Source organism: Ostrea edulis, chromosome 1 (assembly GCF_947568905.1).
Source record: "Ostrea edulis chromosome 1, xbOstEdul1.1, whole genome shotgun sequence".
Taxonomy (NCBI): domain Eukaryota; kingdom Metazoa; phylum Mollusca; class Bivalvia; order Ostreida; family Ostreidae; genus Ostrea; species Ostrea edulis.
Window position 1 is genome coordinate 103,227,638 of NC_079164.1, and position 17,587 is coordinate 103,245,224.

The 17,587-nt window shown below is 37.3% G+C and overlaps 1 protein-coding gene across 1 annotated transcript; it reads left to right on the plus strand.

Moving 5' to 3' along the window:
* Positions 1 to 9,067: 9,067 nt before the first annotated feature.
* LOC130048514 (uncharacterized protein K02A2.6-like) lies at positions 9,068 to 9,826 on the plus strand. The gene has a single exon (XM_056145367.1). It carries the CDS (start codon positions 9,068 to 9,070, stop codon positions 9,824 to 9,826), a length of 759 nt encoding a protein of 252 aa, XP_056001342.1.
* The last annotated feature ends 7,761 nt before the right edge of the window (positions 9,827 to 17,587 follow it).

Below are 17,587 nucleotides of genomic sequence, written 5' to 3' on the forward strand. Positions count from 1 at the left end.
GTATTACGATGCATGCTCTGACGTCAATTCAGATTCCACATGTTTGGTACAATGCATTTAAATGTCTCCAAAAGTTTCATAAGAAGTTTTGTGTCACACGCAAAGCTTCCACTGTAGCAACGAGGTAACTGCCTCACTAGATTTTTAGCAACGATATCCCCTCTTCATTAGAATAAGACTCTTTAATGATGTTCTCTCGGCCACCGCGGCGGTACCTTTATTATAACCCCCCCAACCCCCCCCGCAATAAGTTGTGGGGGGGGGGTATACTGGAATCGGGTTGTCCGTCCGTCCGTCCGTCTGTAGACGCAATGGTTTCCGGGCTCTAAAGCATTATCCTTTCCACCTACCGTCACCATATCATACATATGGACTACCCATGGGATGAAGATGTTCCCTATCGATTTTGGGGTCCAAAGGTCACGTGCACTGGACATCGAAGTAGCAATATGGTTCGGTTTGTCATGCCATTTGTTTTTTACACTCAGAAAAGAGGTAGTTTATACCTATTACCAACACCCTTTGGGAGATTGGGGTAAGCGGGGGGGGGGGGGTATTCTTAGTGAGCATTGCTCACAGTACCTCTTGTTCCTAAGGGTTGTTTTAAATTGTTATATATGTTATTAGGATAATTATATCATTACGTTAGGCGCTACATATTGATAATGGAAGAGATTCTTTTTAAAACTTCGTCCCAAGACGAAAACATCACGACTACTGGTACATTTTAATATTGTTTGTCATGGAATATTCTGTACAAAACACTAATTTGTCGGCTCATAAACGTCATAGTAGCTACATTATATGCTACACGTACTTAGTGCATATACATAAATTAATCAAGACTCCAAAGCAAGAATATAAAAACAGTAAGATAGATTAACAGATTACGGGCTGTCGTGTCATTTATCATGAAAGGACAGGTAGTATGGCACTCCGTTTATTTCCATAACCATGCATGTACTAAATATGGTTGCTATGGCATCCATTTGAACGAATTTTTATAACATACACAGTTTTTAAATCGAGGCAGGTTACTAGCAAACGAGTTAATGGTGCAGCGGTTTCAACAGTCTCTTTTAGAGTCAGCATTTCGCAAATTCAATGGTCATTATACCAATCATGTTTGCCGATACAACCGATTGTCGGGTCTAATACTGTCCAACGTGTTTCATGCCGATTTTTAGGCTGTTCTTGGCACACTTATTTTGACTACAAATAACTCCGTTTACTTGATCAAGATACATGTATATACAGGGCTCACGGCAGGTGTGATTATTAGTCCCCTACCGACGAAGTCGAGGGGACTTTAAATTTGCGCTCCGTCCGTCAGTCCAGTTTCCCGCACTTTTTTTCTTTGTTCTTGCAGATATTTATTTTATATTTGGTATGTGGCTTTGCCATATTAAGTTACAGATCAAGTTCGAATTTCGTCTTGGTCTGTTGATTTTCTCTTAATGATGGCCCTTGCACTTAGAAAAATAGCATGAATTATCAGTTTTCTGGACTTTTTTTTGGTTGTGCTTGCAGATATTCATTTGATATTTGGTACATTGCTTTGCCAGAACAAGTTACAGATCAAGTTCGAACTTCGTCTCGGTCCGTTGATTTTTCACTTGGCTATGGCCCATAGAAAAATAGCATGAATAATCAGTTTTCCAGACTTTTTTTTGGGTTATGCTTGCAGATATTCATTTGATACATTGCCTTGCCATAACAAGTTACAGATCAAGTTTGAATTTCCTCTTGGTCCGTTGATTTTCCATTAAGTTATGACCCTTGGACGTATAAAAAAAAAAAAAAAAGAAAGCATGAGTTGTTAGTTTACATCCACGTTTCTTATCTCTGTAGATAAGAATTAAGAATACTACACTCATTAAAACTTCTAGCATAGTAATACTACAATATAGATAAATTATTCATGATCACCTACATGTCACAGTTTATTGACTTGGTTAAAGACCTAAACCTAATTATAAATTTGTCTTTTTTCTTGGTCTAGTCTCTACTCGAATAGTAGTTATTTCCAATCATTCCTATCCTGGTTCCCCTATTTTCCCTTTTACCATAGCCTACATAATGAACTTTGAATATTGTTGTGGTACAGTGATTTTTGCAACCGGTAGGGGACTATGTATTGCCATGCAATACTCTCAGAATGCTTGTTCCTCCGAGCCTAGGCACCTGATCCCACCTCTGGTGTGTCCAGGGGTCCGTGTTTGCCCAACTCTCTATTTTGTATTGCTTACAAGAGTTATGAGATCGATCACTGTTCGTTATCGTCACCTTTCATACATTAAGTATAATAAATTATTGTGTTGACAGGCACTTATCATTGCTATTTAAGGGGGGGGGGGGGCAGCTGGAAGAAAAATTAGAAGTTGGCTTTACACAATTCTAATTTGTGGAGAGGAAGTGTGTGTGTGTGTGAAGGGGTGGGGTGTATTCTAAAATAACTGTCTTTCTTCCCCGTCTTCATTTTCTTAAATCCTGGGAGACTCATACTTCGGTAAATGGTTTATATACATAACTTACAAGCTTATTTTTTTTCTTTCTCATTCATTACTATTATTGAAAATTGGAGATAGTCCCTAATATATCTTTATTTGCATAATCATTGTTAAAAGGGGGAGACAGCTCACCCTATCCTGATTATGTGTGCCTGGTGTATTATGTAAAAATGTTACGGGGTTATTGAACTTAGATTGATGAAGATTGGTACGAGTTGGGTATCATATACGCAAACATTTACGTGTAAAGCTGTCAGATGTCTTTGCATTTTTATTGCATGATAAATAGGAGTTAAAATAGAAATCAAATAAAAATATATAATGAAATAGAATGACGGGCTGTCGTGCCATTTATCATTAAAGTACATGTGGTATGGCTGGGCTATGTTTATTTTCATAACCTTACATGTACTAGGTATGGTTGCTATGGTATCCTATACCCACTTAAACACATTTGTTAACATACATTAAGTATGATGAATTATTGTGTTGACAGACACGTGTCATTGTTTTTCATAGGGTAGTTGCAGCAGGAACAAAACAAGTGAAATTTTTTACAAAATCCTAATCTGTGGGGAGTAAGTGTGTGTGAGAAGGGAGGGTCTTCTATACTATAACTGCCTAACAGTTCTTCCCCGTCTTCATTTTCTTAAATCCTGGGGGACTCACACTTCGGTAGATGGTTTATAACTTTCAAGCTTATTTTTCTTCTCATTCATTACTACTATTAAAAATTGGGGGAGTCACCCAATATATCTTTATTTGCATTACAAATAATAGTCATTCTTAAAAACGGAGCAGGTAACCCTTTCCTGATTCATTCTGCCAGGTTTATTATGTAAAAATATTATAGTGTTACTGAACTTATATTGGTGAACATTGGTACGAGTTGGGTATAATATACGCAAACGTTTAAGTGTAAAGGGGTGAAATGTCTTAATATTTTTAGGTCACGATGAATAGAAATGTTACCAAAAAATGGATAAGAATATATTTGATAATGAAATGGAAAAACTGTTTGAATCCTGTAAAAGAAGAAATTTAACACTTTTTGGTAAAGCATACATAACAAGAGGTACTGTGAGCAATGCTCACTAAAAATAACCCCCGCTTACCCCAATCTCCCAAAGGGTGTTTGTTAATAGGTATAAATGACCTCTTTCCCGAGTGTAAAAATATAGTATGCCTTTGTAGAAGAAAATGGAAGATATAGTCCGAACACAAATCCATGGTATAAACGTACAATTTTGAACTTGAGATCAAAGGTCAAGGTCATAAAGAGGTCATTAATGTACATGACACATAGTCTCATGGTGATACACCCATGTCTAATGGTATGACTGTCAAAACCCTATAATCAATTTTTACCTTTAGGTCAAAGTTCAAGGTCATATAGAGGTCATGAAGGTACCCGACACATCGTTTCATGGTGATACACTCATGTGTCAAATATGGTATACCTATGTCAAAGAAGAAAGAAGTCATGGCCCTGACACGAATCCATTGTAAAAACCTTTAATTTTGACCTTGAGATGGAGGTCATGAAGGTACATGACACATCATCTCATGGTGATACACTTATGTGTCAAATATGGTATGCCTATGTCAAAGAACAAAGAAGTTATGGCCCGGACACGAATCCATTGGGGAAAAAAACAAACTTTAATTTTGACCTTAGGGTCGAGGTCATATAGAGGTCACGAAGGTACTCGACACATCGTCTCATGGTGATCCACCTGTGTGCCATATATGGTATGCCTATGTCAAAGAACAAAGAAGTTATGGCCCGGACACGAATCTGCAGACGGACAGAGAGACAGGGTGATTCCTATATACCCCCTAGAACTTCGTTCGGGGGGGGGGGGGGGGGGGAGGGTTATAATAAAAAGACATGACATTTCAAAATTAATACATGTATCGTCAATGTTGCCCCTTCCTAATATGAAAAAGTACAACGATTGGTTTTTAACTTCATATAGTGTGTTTGTATGTATATGATGTATTGTTTATTCTTTTAAAGCTTTTTATATTATACATGTACAACGCCATTGAATACTTTGTGTAAAATTAGGTGTTAAATCAAATAAAAACAGTTTCAGTTTCATATGAGATAAAACAGAAAGAATCAAACAAAACACTTTGTTTGGAGATGTAACAAGAGGTGGTCTTTCGATAGTAGAAGTATAATGCAAATTAAAGCAGTCTGTATACCAATATTACTAAATTCAAAGGGAATCTTACTTGACATTTTTAATAATTATTGTTGTAAAAAGCTTAATGTTGATATTTACTGTACATGTTAAAATGTTCAACCACTGGTGTGGAGAATATAACCAACACTAAATAAGAAATGGTGTGTTGATTTAATGAATGTAAGAGCGAACTTAATTATGATAAAATATTACCTGATGATATCTTACAACAACTATTATGGTGCAATACATATCTGAAATACAATTAAGGAAATCCCATTTTCTTTGAAAACTTTAAACTTATTGTGGTAAAGTTTTCCTATATATTTTATTGAAAATAAATATTAACGGCAAACTTACAACTCGATTTTATGACAAACGGGATGATTTCAGCTTCTCCATCGTCAATTTCCGATATTCATGTAGCAAAATTCCATTATCACCTGCATATGGTGTTAATATATCTCAACTGATTCGATACACAAGAGCGTGTTCTGCAGGCAGGATACTGACAAACAAGGTGATGTTACAGGGATTTCAACAGCCTCATTTGAAGTCAGCATTTTGCAAATTCTATCGTCTTTGTAATCATTTGACTACGGATTACTCCGTTTACTTGATGACGACATGGCACACGGCAGGTGTGATCGGTAGACAGGGGATGCTTCCTTCTCGGTACATGATCCCTCCCCTGGTGCGTTCAGGGGTCCGTCTTCACTTCCCTCCTCTGGTGCGTTCAGGGGTCCGTCTTCACCCGACACTTCATTTACATTTTAATCAGTAAAACATTTTGGTTTGTCCTGAGAAGGGATGAATCGTCCCTAGGACTTAATGAATTGCTCATGTCTTGGATAAAATCAGCGCTTTGTATAACTTTTTAATGACCATGTATCCACTATGTGGATCCGACACGTCTAGGTATCGGGTGTTGTTGCATTTTAGTGCTGTTTTGTATCATTATTTATCCACTGCATCATCTTGATCCACCTGCATACTTATTTTCCTGTTTGTTTCAGTTTGTCTCAACAACAACCCTTACACTTTATTAGTTTGCCATTGTTTTCGTGCATGTGTCTTTATCATTTGACTCGTCAATTGTTGATTGACTCGCCTTGATTGAATTTATCTAATGCCTAATATAATATAATTGAACGTTCTAGTTATTCGGTCCTTCGGATGAGACCGCAAAAACCGAGGTACCGTGTCACAGCAGGTGTGCCACGATAAAGATCCCTCCCTGCTCAAAGGCCATAAGCGCTGACCATATGCCTAAATTGTGCAGCCCTTCACCGGTAATGGTGACGTCTCCATATGAATGAAATATTCTCGAGAGGGACGTTAAGCAATATACAATCAATCAATCTTTCGTTTCAGCCTTGCGGGTCGACCTTTACTTTTCAAATTGTACCATTATTGTATTATTCAGATTCTTTCACGTAATTTTCTCTTCCAAAACAGTGTTTCAACGTGTTACTCAGTTTACTTCGTTCCGATGTTAAGTATCGACCTTGTGTTTCTAAACCTTACCATCAATCACAGGGGCTAAGCCCGTTTTGGGCCCGAACTCTGTGATACCATAAATATAGAAAGGGGTCTAACTCTGACACAGATAAAAAAAAAAAACTAACCACTCGCTTCAAATGCCTAAAAAATCTTAAACTAGGTAAGCTATGCATAATTTGTCGTTTTCCTTGTATAGATTAATGTTTTAACTACTTGCATGCCAAATTTGAAGTCACTGGTTCTTAAAATAACAAAGATATACGTCATCGTTCTCTCGATTTCACTTGATTATTTTCACTAGGACATTTACCGGTCCAGGTCACGGAGTCGTTTCTCGCCTATGACAGCAGCGAAATTCAGACTAGTATGGAATATTTTAGCTGCAGAACTGTAGCTCTCTGAAAAAATATTTTGACATAACAGAGAGCTACAGAGCCACCCCTTATAAAAACCTTCGATTTACGGCGCACAAAAAGCTGCGCACGGTTGAGGCCTTATATCGTTGTATTCTTGAGTTACTGTCTCATAAATTTAATATCAAAAAATTCTTAACATATTTTCCTACTATACTTGTGTCTAAACATACCTTCAAATATTCATTAAAGCCCCACACGACCTGAAAACTCCCAGCTTCAAATGATTTCGTTTGTTGACGTAGCCATGTTAGGTAGCCGGGTCAGTTCGTACCCTGTTGTTTTTGGTATATATTCATAAAATTCGTTATATGTTATATATTCGCTCTTCATTTATTATCAATACCAATAATTTATAGAAATTAAAAAATAAAGTTTTTCTAAAGGTAAAATAAGCTCTTGATTCATGAAAATGCTACTAAAGTCCTTAACACTCGTGTGACAGGGATGGAGACCGGACCAGACTAATGAAAGCCGCATTGTCGTGAGTTTAGCTATTTGAATAATTATTATTTAAAGGCACTGGGATGATATATGATTTAAAATATTTAGCTAAAATATTTGTGGGGATATTAGTTCACATCTAGACGTTATTGTGCAAGTATGGAAATTAATCAGGATTCGAATTGACCGGCTACCTAACATGGCTACGTCAACAAACGAAATCATTTGAAGCTGGGAGTTTTCAGGTCGTGTGGGGCTTTAATGAATATTTGAAGGTATGTTTAGACACAAGTATAGTAGGAAAATATGTTAAGAATTTTTTGATATTAAATTTATGAGACAGTAACTCAAGAATACAACGATATAAGGCCTCAACCGTGCGCAGCTTTTTGTGCGCCGTAAATCGAAGGTTTTTATAAGGGGTGGCTCTGTAGCTCTCTGTTATGTCAAAATATTTTTTCAGAGAGCTACAGTTCTGCAGCTAGGAATATTTCGGACCTGTCAATTAAAATTTCACATCAATTATAAGTTACTTACTTCCTCATATTTTAATAATATTCTTCATGTAGACGTTACACGACTTATTTTTCCTCAGCAACATCAACTGTTGACAAGATCTGCCATTTTAATGAATAGACTAATTACCCGAAATGTCTAAAACTTTAAAGAAGGGGAAAATGGGTAATAATAATCTAAAGGAAATAGAATAAACAAAAACAAAAAATTAAAAAAGCCAAGAAATAATGTTCAATTTCCTTCTCTAAGTGCAATATCACAAGAATGTTTTGATCAGTTTTAAGGTATTTGAGATTTTAAGCCTATCGGGTATTTAGTGGAGATGCCACCGCCTGATGACGTATCAGGAGTTAAGCGCGTTTTAGGCGTTGTTCAGTATGTGTCGAAGTTCATTCCGAACTTGTCGGATGTGACCGCTCCACTTCGTATACTTCTACAACAAGACGTAGAATGGCACTGGGATGCGCCCCAGCAGGAAAGTTTTGACAGACTGAAACAGTTAGTATCTAGTACCCCTGTACTACGTATTTACGATGTACGTAAGCCAGTAAGGATTTCGGGAGATGCAAGCTCGAAGGGATTAGATGTTGTACTTCTTCAAGATGGACACCCGGTAGCATACGGTTCGCGGGCGTTAACAGAAACACAAAAGCGTTATGCTCAGATCGAACGTGAGATGCTTGCGATCGTATACGGATGCGAGAAGTTCCATCATTACATATATGGACGAAGCGTGACCGTAGAAACGGACCACAAACCCCTTGTCGCAATCTACAACAAGCAAAGCTAGTATACGTACCAGGTAAGGAGATGCACATCTCAGATGCACTGAGTCGGTCGTACCTGAAAGAAACCCCCGAGATTCTTGTTGATGACGAGATAGACGTTGATTGGATTGAGACACAACTTCCGGTATCACCAACAAAACTGCAACAGCTCAAAGAAGCAAAGAAGCAACTGCTGCTGACGAAACACTACAAACATTGAAAAATACCGTGTTGGTTGGTTGGCCGATCGACCAATCAAATGTTCCATTGAATATTATTCAATTTTTGAATTATCGTGATGAAAATACTGCAATAGATGGACTCCTATATAAAAGTCAACGACTGATGATACCTACCAGCTTGAATACAGATGTTGAACAAGCTACATGAAGCTCACATGGGCATTGTGAAAACGCAGACACGAGCACGAGAAATACTGTTTTGGCCCAAAATGAATCAAGACATTGAAAACTTTATTGGGCAATGCGCAGTGTGTAACAAGTACAGGAATTCTAACAGCAAGGAACCAATGGTACCACAAGATATACCTTCACGTCCGTGGGCCAAGGTCGCGGTAGATATGTTCCAATTCAAAGGTTCGGAATACCTTTTGTGTGTCGATTACTATTCCAAGTATCCAGAGTTAGTTCGTATGCCTACGACAACCCAGTTCACAAACAATCACTGCTTTTAAATCTGTGTTTGCTCGTCACGGCATCCCAATGGAACTATTCACGGATAACGGGCCACAGTTCTCGAGTTATGTATTCAGGAAGTTCGCGAGTGATTGGGATTTCGTTCATACAACTTCAAGTCCCAGATATCCACAGTCAAACGGGCAGGCGGAAAGGTATGTTCAAATGGTTAAGAACCTACTTAGGAAAGCTGACGAATCAGGAGGTAACATTTATACGAGCCTTATGAATTATCGTGCATCACCAATTGATGGAATAGGACTGTCGCCATCTCAGCTACTCATGAATAGACAACTGCGTACCAAGTTACCGATTACAGCTAACATGTTGAATTCGAAAGTAGTCGAATCCTGCAAAACACAACTTGCTGCGCGCCAAGAGAAACAGAAACACTACTATGACCGACAATCGTCAACGTTGCCCATCATGAACAGAGGTGAAATAATTCGTGTACAGAAAGACTCAAAAGAATGGGAACCTGCTGTCTTAGATCAGAAACTTTCCGACCGATCGTATTTAGTGCGCACAGGTGATAACAAGCTGTATCGCAGAAACCGCAGGCATCTACTTAAAACGAGTGAAACTATGTTGCCATCTGATGCTTCAGATGGTACCGAACCGATGACTGACGAGTCACCACAACCGCATCAGGATCAATCCTACGCGTCGACCACTTCATCAGTGAAGCCTAAACCACATGAAATTTCGAACACCCTGCGTCAGGAACCAAGACCACAGCGAACAGTGAGGCAACCAAAACATCTTGAGGACTTTATTTGCAAATAAATTGTTATTTGAGTTTCTAGTCATCCTAAGGAAGGGGAAAGACTGTTAAGACTGCCATTTGTTTCTGAAGGTATTCAATGTATAATGACCATATTTCATATCTAATAAATGGATGGTTGAATATTTGTAATCATGGTATCATTTTGAAGGGTTCATCAAATAAAAATAATCCACCATAGGAATTTTCAAATTTTGTTTCACCTAGAATTTAACATTGAAGTATATGGGAAAAGCATGTTTATTACAATATTTTAAAAACAAATTATATTTTCATACTAATCTCTTGGTAGAAAGTTACATACACTTTCTTTTTATGAAAATATGAAATAAAATTAATCATTGACCACACATTTTTAGAAAATTAGATTTTTCTTATTTTTACAAAGGGCAGACAACTCTTCCAAAAAGTCTTAAGTGCAAAAAGGTCAGTTTCTAATCATTTACCAGTCTTGTGAATTTCATCTGCTTCACTTTCATCATTATTTAACAATAAACTTTTAAGTTGATCTAAATCCTTCCAAATTGTTCATTATCCTTTCATTATACATGGAATACCTTAAAAGGGGAGATGTAATGTTATTTGAGTTTATTGTAAATGACATAAGCGATGCTATGTTTGGTAAATGTTGTATGCGGCCTATTATATAGTAATAGATTTATAAAACGCCATCTTGTCGTCCTGACGTCACAACCACTGCCGGTGAAGGGCTGCAAAATTTAGGCCTATGCTCGGCTCTTATGGCAATTGAGCAGGGAGGAATCTTTATGGTGCCACACTTGCTGCGACATGGGACCTCGGTTTTAGCGGACTCATCCGAAGGACCGCCCCATTCAGTCGCCTCTGACGACAAGCCTTTAATAGCTTTACCAAACATGACTAAATGTGGTCACATTACTTCAATTACAATGTAAAAATATTTGAATACAGATCAATAAATTTCGTTTAATTTTAAATGTCATATGATTAGTATGCTTTATGGTGGAGCCCAAATGGCTATATAATGATAATGCGTTGAATTTAAAATCAACCTTCTTTACGTCATTGTGAAGACACACTGATTTTCACTGCGGATTGCTCTGTTTACCTGGGCCCCAAGACCATAAACTGAGAATAGACTTAAGTCAAAATGATTGCTTGTATCTTTAGATTTATCCAGCGCAAATGATTAAAAACACTGCAGGTTGAAAAAGAATGCAAATGCAAACATATACTGAAAATTTTATTTGCTTTTGAAAACTATTTCAAAAGTTAAGTTAATTTGAAATTTAGACTTAAGTATATTCTCAGTTTATGGTCGTGAGGCCTGATTAAGATATAGGGCGCAGGGCGGGTGTGACCGGTCGACAAGGGGATGCTTACTCATCATTGGTACGTGATCCCACCTCTGGTATATCCAGGAGTCCGTGTTTGCCCTACTCTTAATTTTGTATTTCTTATAGGAGCTATGAGATTGGTCACTGTTCTCTATCTTCCCCTTTCATGTACACAGTTGGCCTGCTTCATGTAGATGTTCCAGAGTTTTGATCCAGGAGACAAGTTCATATTTACACGAGGAACATGTTTTAGTTTCAGCTGAGAATATTGTCTTTGTTGCAAGGATCATAAGAACTGTATTTTACACGAAATTGGCATTAATTCCTCATTTAGTCATCCTACTTAAAGTACATTTTCCCATTCAAGAGATGGAATTCTTCAATATCATGCATCAATTTTAAACACATATTATATTACAATCAATAGAAAAAATGAATATGAGTTACCGGTACCTATACAGGATTCAAAAACTTCCCAAGAACCCTTGCATTTCTGGATCCAGTAAAAATTCTACCAAGCCCATATCTTTGCGCCTCACGAAAATAGTAACTGTTGTGACATATGGCAGTTCTAAGTGAAGTGAAGACAACGAACAGTAATCAATCTCCTAACTCCTATAAGCAATACAAAATAAATAGTTGGGCAAACACAAACTCCTGGACACACCAGAGGTGGGATCAGGTGACCAGGAGGAGTAAGCATCCCCCGTCGACCGGTCACACCCGCCGTGAGCCCCACAACCCTATCAGGTAAACGGAGCCATCCGTAGTCAAAAGCAATGTGCCTAACAATCGGTATGAAACACGTCAGAAAGCATTTGATCCAATGATAGATAGGTTGTATTGACGAACTAGATCGTTATAACGACCATAGAATTTGCGAAATGCTTACTTCAGTTGAGACTTGAAACACCTGTACCAACAACTTGTTTGTCAGTAGCTTGCCTCGATTTAAACATTGACCAAACACAGAACAAGCTCTAGCGTATTGAATCAGTTGAGAGACATAAATACTATATGCAGGTGATAATGGAATATTGGTACACAAATATGGGAAGTTGACGATGGAGAAGGTGAAATCATCCCGTTTTTCATACAGTAAAGTTGTCAGTTTCCCATTAATGTCTACTTCCAATAAAATATCTAAGTATGAAGCAGAAATGGACGGCTCTGTGGTGTCTTTTTCTCGAGGTCACAGGGATACATGTATATCGAATCAACAAATGGTTGAAAATTATTATTGTTAATAGACAAACTGTCGTCGATATATCTAAATGTCGACTTGAAGGCCACAGGAAGAGATTTTTTTCTTCTCACATAGAAATTTTTGAATAAATTCTGCTTCATATGAATAAGTGGTGTAAATCAAATGTGCATTCCAAAACAATCTTCAGAACTTTTAATAAATTTGAAATCACAAAACCTTTTCGCAAATCAACAACATCAAAACGTTTAACTTTTCAACACTTTGCACAACCATTCCTCACGACGAATTAAAGGCTAGACTTTTTGACATCATAGACAACTGTTTCTACATTAAAACTGGAAAAGGGAAATATCCATATCTTGTGATCAGTCATCCAAAACATTACTTTGTTAAACACCACTCTTGATTCTGTCATTATACACACAAGAACTGTGAAGTTGGTATTAGAAAGATACAGTGCTGGGGTTTGTCATTGATAATATCTTCACAGTCTTTGGTTATCATATCTTACAACAGTCTGTTGGAATTCCCATGGACACGAATTAAGCTCCTTGTTAGCTGACCTGTTTTAATATTTTTACAATTCAGAATTGATTCAAAAGCTACATGAGAAGAAACAATTCTTTGCTATGGCTTTCAGCTCGACATTTAGATATATCCATTGATAAATTGATTCAATATATCCCAGGGAACTCAAAATAAAGGACACCACAATTCTTCCACATCGGCTTCATACTTTGATATCTTATTGAACATAGTTGCTAACTGCAAACTAACAATTCAATGACAAACTGAATTACTTCAGCTTCTCCATCGTAGACTTCCCATATCTATGAAGTAATATTCCATTATTACCTGAATATGGTGTTGATATATCTCAACTGATTCAATACACAAGAGCCTGTTCTGCATATAATCATTTTGTAAATCAACGTAGGCTACTGACAAAGATTTTACAGGGGGTTTAAACAGTTCAAAGTTAGTATTTCGCAAATTCTATGTTGTTATAATCTAATTTACCAATACAACCTTTTAGACATGGTTCATATCAATTGTTAGGCCGTTCTTTACATGTTTCTGAATACGGATTGCTTCGTTTACCTGATCTCGATATAGGGCTCATGAATGCTGCGTCTGGTCAACGGGGATGCTTATTCTTCCTAGACACTTGATCCCACCTCTGGTATCTGCAGGAATCCATGTTTGCCCTATCTTAATTTTCCATTTTTTTAAATAGAAGTTATGGGATTAATCACTGTTCGTTATCTTAACCTTTTCATTTAAGAAATAAATTTCATTTTGGAAAACTCATGTTAGTTGTCATACTAAACAAAATACGAATACTGATAATTAGGATGTTTACAGCAAGATACAGACACATGCCCCATCTGTCGTTAATTCCGATAATAAATGTTCCTCTTTCCACACCATCTAGTGTTAAATCTGTGAATGCCTGTTGGTTTTGCATTAGTGATTGTTCGTTTTGCAACAATTTGTTGATTTTGAAATTGTGTCTATTCATTTTGTTTTAATTTAGTCTGTATGTACTTCAGTGGGTTTTGTTTTTGTTTTTTAGATTAGTCTACTTTTTCTGTCGCCCATCTACTCATCTCGGTCACTACAAATATAGATGAACGCAGTGTCATTACTACCATACAATAAAATCTGAAGAAGTACTTAGAGGAGCCCTTTCTGACTGAGCCACTTTTCTGTTGTTCTCATTTGATTTCTGATATGTTTATCTTTCGTCATAACTCATGGGTTTGGAGTTGGTAGAGGATATGTATTGCTATTCAATACTTACAGGATATTTCATTAAATCCTGATTTTGCTCCTTAATGAATTATAATTTTTTGAAGCAAGACATTTTTATTGCGAAGGGTATCTGCATATATTTTTTGGGGGGAGAGGGTAATTGTTAAGTACCTATGGTGAATGACACCAGCAATAAAACAAGCATGCCTAATATTGTTATTAGATGAATGTTATATAGGATTCTTTTGACTCCTCATTGCATTGCAAATAACGTCTGTGTACACGTTAGATTTAACAGAGTATTTAGCGGCTGAAGTTGATTTCTAGGAAAATAAATAGGTCAAAAAGAAGTACATGTACTTGAACACTTTTTTTTTTATGAAACTAGGATGACGAATAAAGGAGTTATATATGGCTTTTTATGAAACTAGGATGACAAATAGAGGAGTTATATATGGGAGTCAAAAGTTAAGAAATTCAGAATAAAATTTCATTATTCAATTAGTTTTAACCGTCAAAATTGGAAATCCTATTATAGGAGTTAAAAGCCTTTCTTTATCGTACATCTCGTGTGGATCCGGGTTAGAATACATGTAGGTCCTCATCGATACAATACATGCTTTAAAATACGCAATTTTCTTGGTCAATAAATATTGTCAGCAAATTTATGGTTGGTTAGGAGGGAAGTCCCAAATAAACCTACAGTTAATATCGAAGTGAACTCACATCAGAAAAGATCGGCTTGACCAATCAGAGAGCATTAAAAAATGCTGCGCTTTTAACACCTGTATATATCATGAAAATCATATGTAGGTGGACTGCTAAACAGCTCAAAGGGCAGTTGAGAGTATAGATACGATTACCAAAAGTGGAAGTAATGCTAAGTTCGTTGAAAATACAATTGTGATAATGAGCCTTACAATCAAAGACAATGTTTTTACAAGCTTTGTCAGCTGGAACCAAAACATATTCCTCATGTACCCATTCCAATTCTCTTATCATTTCTGGTTTACTAAACACAGAAGGATAGATGGTACGTACTTTTGTTTTAATATGTCTAATGCGGGATTGTACTATTCTTTTTTTTTTTTTTTTTTTTTTTACTTTTGATCTATTCTGACAACGCATTAAGATCATTGTCTGGCATAATCCTCGACAGAATTCATAATAGAAATGAATTTCTGTCGCCAATTGAAAGACCGAGGTTCTATGTATTTAGGACCTTTTAAAATAAGTGATTTGAGGTCCTCATTTTCACCTGATCCCACCTCTGGTATGTCCAGGGGTCCGTGTTTGCCCAACTATTTATTTTGTATTGCTTATAGGAGTTATGAGATTGATCACTGTTCGTTACCTTCACCTTGCATCAACATCACCAGTAATGACGTGTCCAGCTGGACTATATATCAACATCCCCAGTAATGACGTGTCCAGCTGGACTATATATCAACATCACCAGTAATGACGTGTCCAGCTGGACTATATATCAACATCACCAGTAATTACGTGTCCAGCTGGACTATATATCAACATCACCAGTAATGACGTGTCCAGCTGGACTATATCAACATCACCAGTAATGACATGTCCAGCTGGACTATATATCAACATCACCAGTAATGACGTGTCCAGCTGGACTATATCAACATCACCAGTAATGACATGTCCAGCTGGACTATATATCAACATCACCAGTAATGACGTGTCCAGCTGGACTATATCAACATCACCAGTAATGACATGTCCAGCTGGACTATATATCAACATCTCCAGTAATGACATGTCCAGCTGGACTATATATCAACATCACCAGTAATTACGTGTCCAGCTGGACTATATATCAACATCACCAGTAATGACATGTCCAGCTGGACTATTTATCTACATCACCAGTAATGACATGTCCAGCTGGACTATAGTTGCAAGAAGATGAAGAACAAAAACACGTAGGTGGATTAAGTAAATGATGGTCTATATCTAGGCACTGCAAAGTATGTTTATAATTAAAAACTTTAGATACAATAGTATCAGTATATCTGTAGGATTGATTGATTGATTGAATATTGTTTAACGTCCCGCTCAAGAATATTTCACTCATTTGGAGACGTCACCACTGACGGTGAAGGGCTGCAAAATTTAGGCCTACGCTCGGCGCTCATGGCCATTGAGCAGGGATGGTTCTTTATCGTGCCACACCTGCTGCGACACGGGACCTCGGTTTTTGCGGTCTTATCCGAAGAACCACCTTATTTAGTCGCCTCTTACGACAAGCAAGGGGTACTGATGACCTATTCTAACCCGGATCCCCACGGGATTATATCTGTAGGAACTTGAAATAAGTTGGAATACACGAATGAACTCTTTTATGACAAAGAATGTTGCTTATGTTGACGGCATCTATTCTTTTGTTTGTAAATTTGAACTTAAGGAACTAGCAGCACGAGTTGGAAGGAATATTATCCATAACCCGTGGTGGGTTAAATAGCCTGTGATTGGCAACATCCATAGTCATAGAGTTCAGTCTATATTCAGGTGTTGAAAAATCCAAGTATAGACTAACTGTAGCTTCTCGAAATAACATGTAAAACTCTCAATGGAACAGATTTAAGTTTTGTGCGAATATGATGTGGACCTAATTGTCTGTTGACGTAAGGTAAAAGTTAATCAAACGTGACATCATTTATACTTGGTCTTTTATATGAACGATGTCCGTGACTGCGTTTCCGTCTTTGAGTATTGGGAAAGAGTCCCATCACATTCACCTTATTTCCTTGTCGACTAGTCAAATTTCCCACATCATATACATTATCATTGCATCCGTATGGATATGCAGTACCTAGGGTCCTGATCCAGTGATCTTCTCGTTGTCTACGAAAAGGGGCACTTAGTATTGGACTATTTGTGGGATGGTATATCCCCCCCCAAAAAAAATCCTTACCTTCATGGGTAGTATCGAGTGGTCTGGTGTGTTTAAATACATGTAAAGAAGTTGATTACCACCATTAATTATTTGAAATCTGTGCCCCGATATTCTTTCATTAAGTGAACCCTCAGTTTCTCCAACATAAATTAAGTTACATAGGTTACACGCAATAGCGCAGACAACGTTAGAAGATTTACAAGTTAAATTATCAAAAGTTTTGGTACAGAAACTACGTCCAGTGAGATACTACTAAATGAATATCTAGTGATTAGTATGTCACAAGTTTTACAATTTTTATGCCCCCCCCCCCTTTGAAAAAGGGGGCATATTGTTTTGCAACTGTCGGTCGGTCGGTCTGTAGACCATGTGTTGTCCGCTCAATATCTTTCGATCCCTTTGCTTGATAACAGCCAAACTTGGTACAGGGGTTGCCCCTGGAGAGTAGATGATCCTAATTGATTTTGAGGTCACATGGTCAAAGGCCAAGGTCAAACTGCTGGTCTTTACCCCATGTGGTAGACCATGCGTTGTCCACTCAATAACTTTTGACCCCTATGCATAA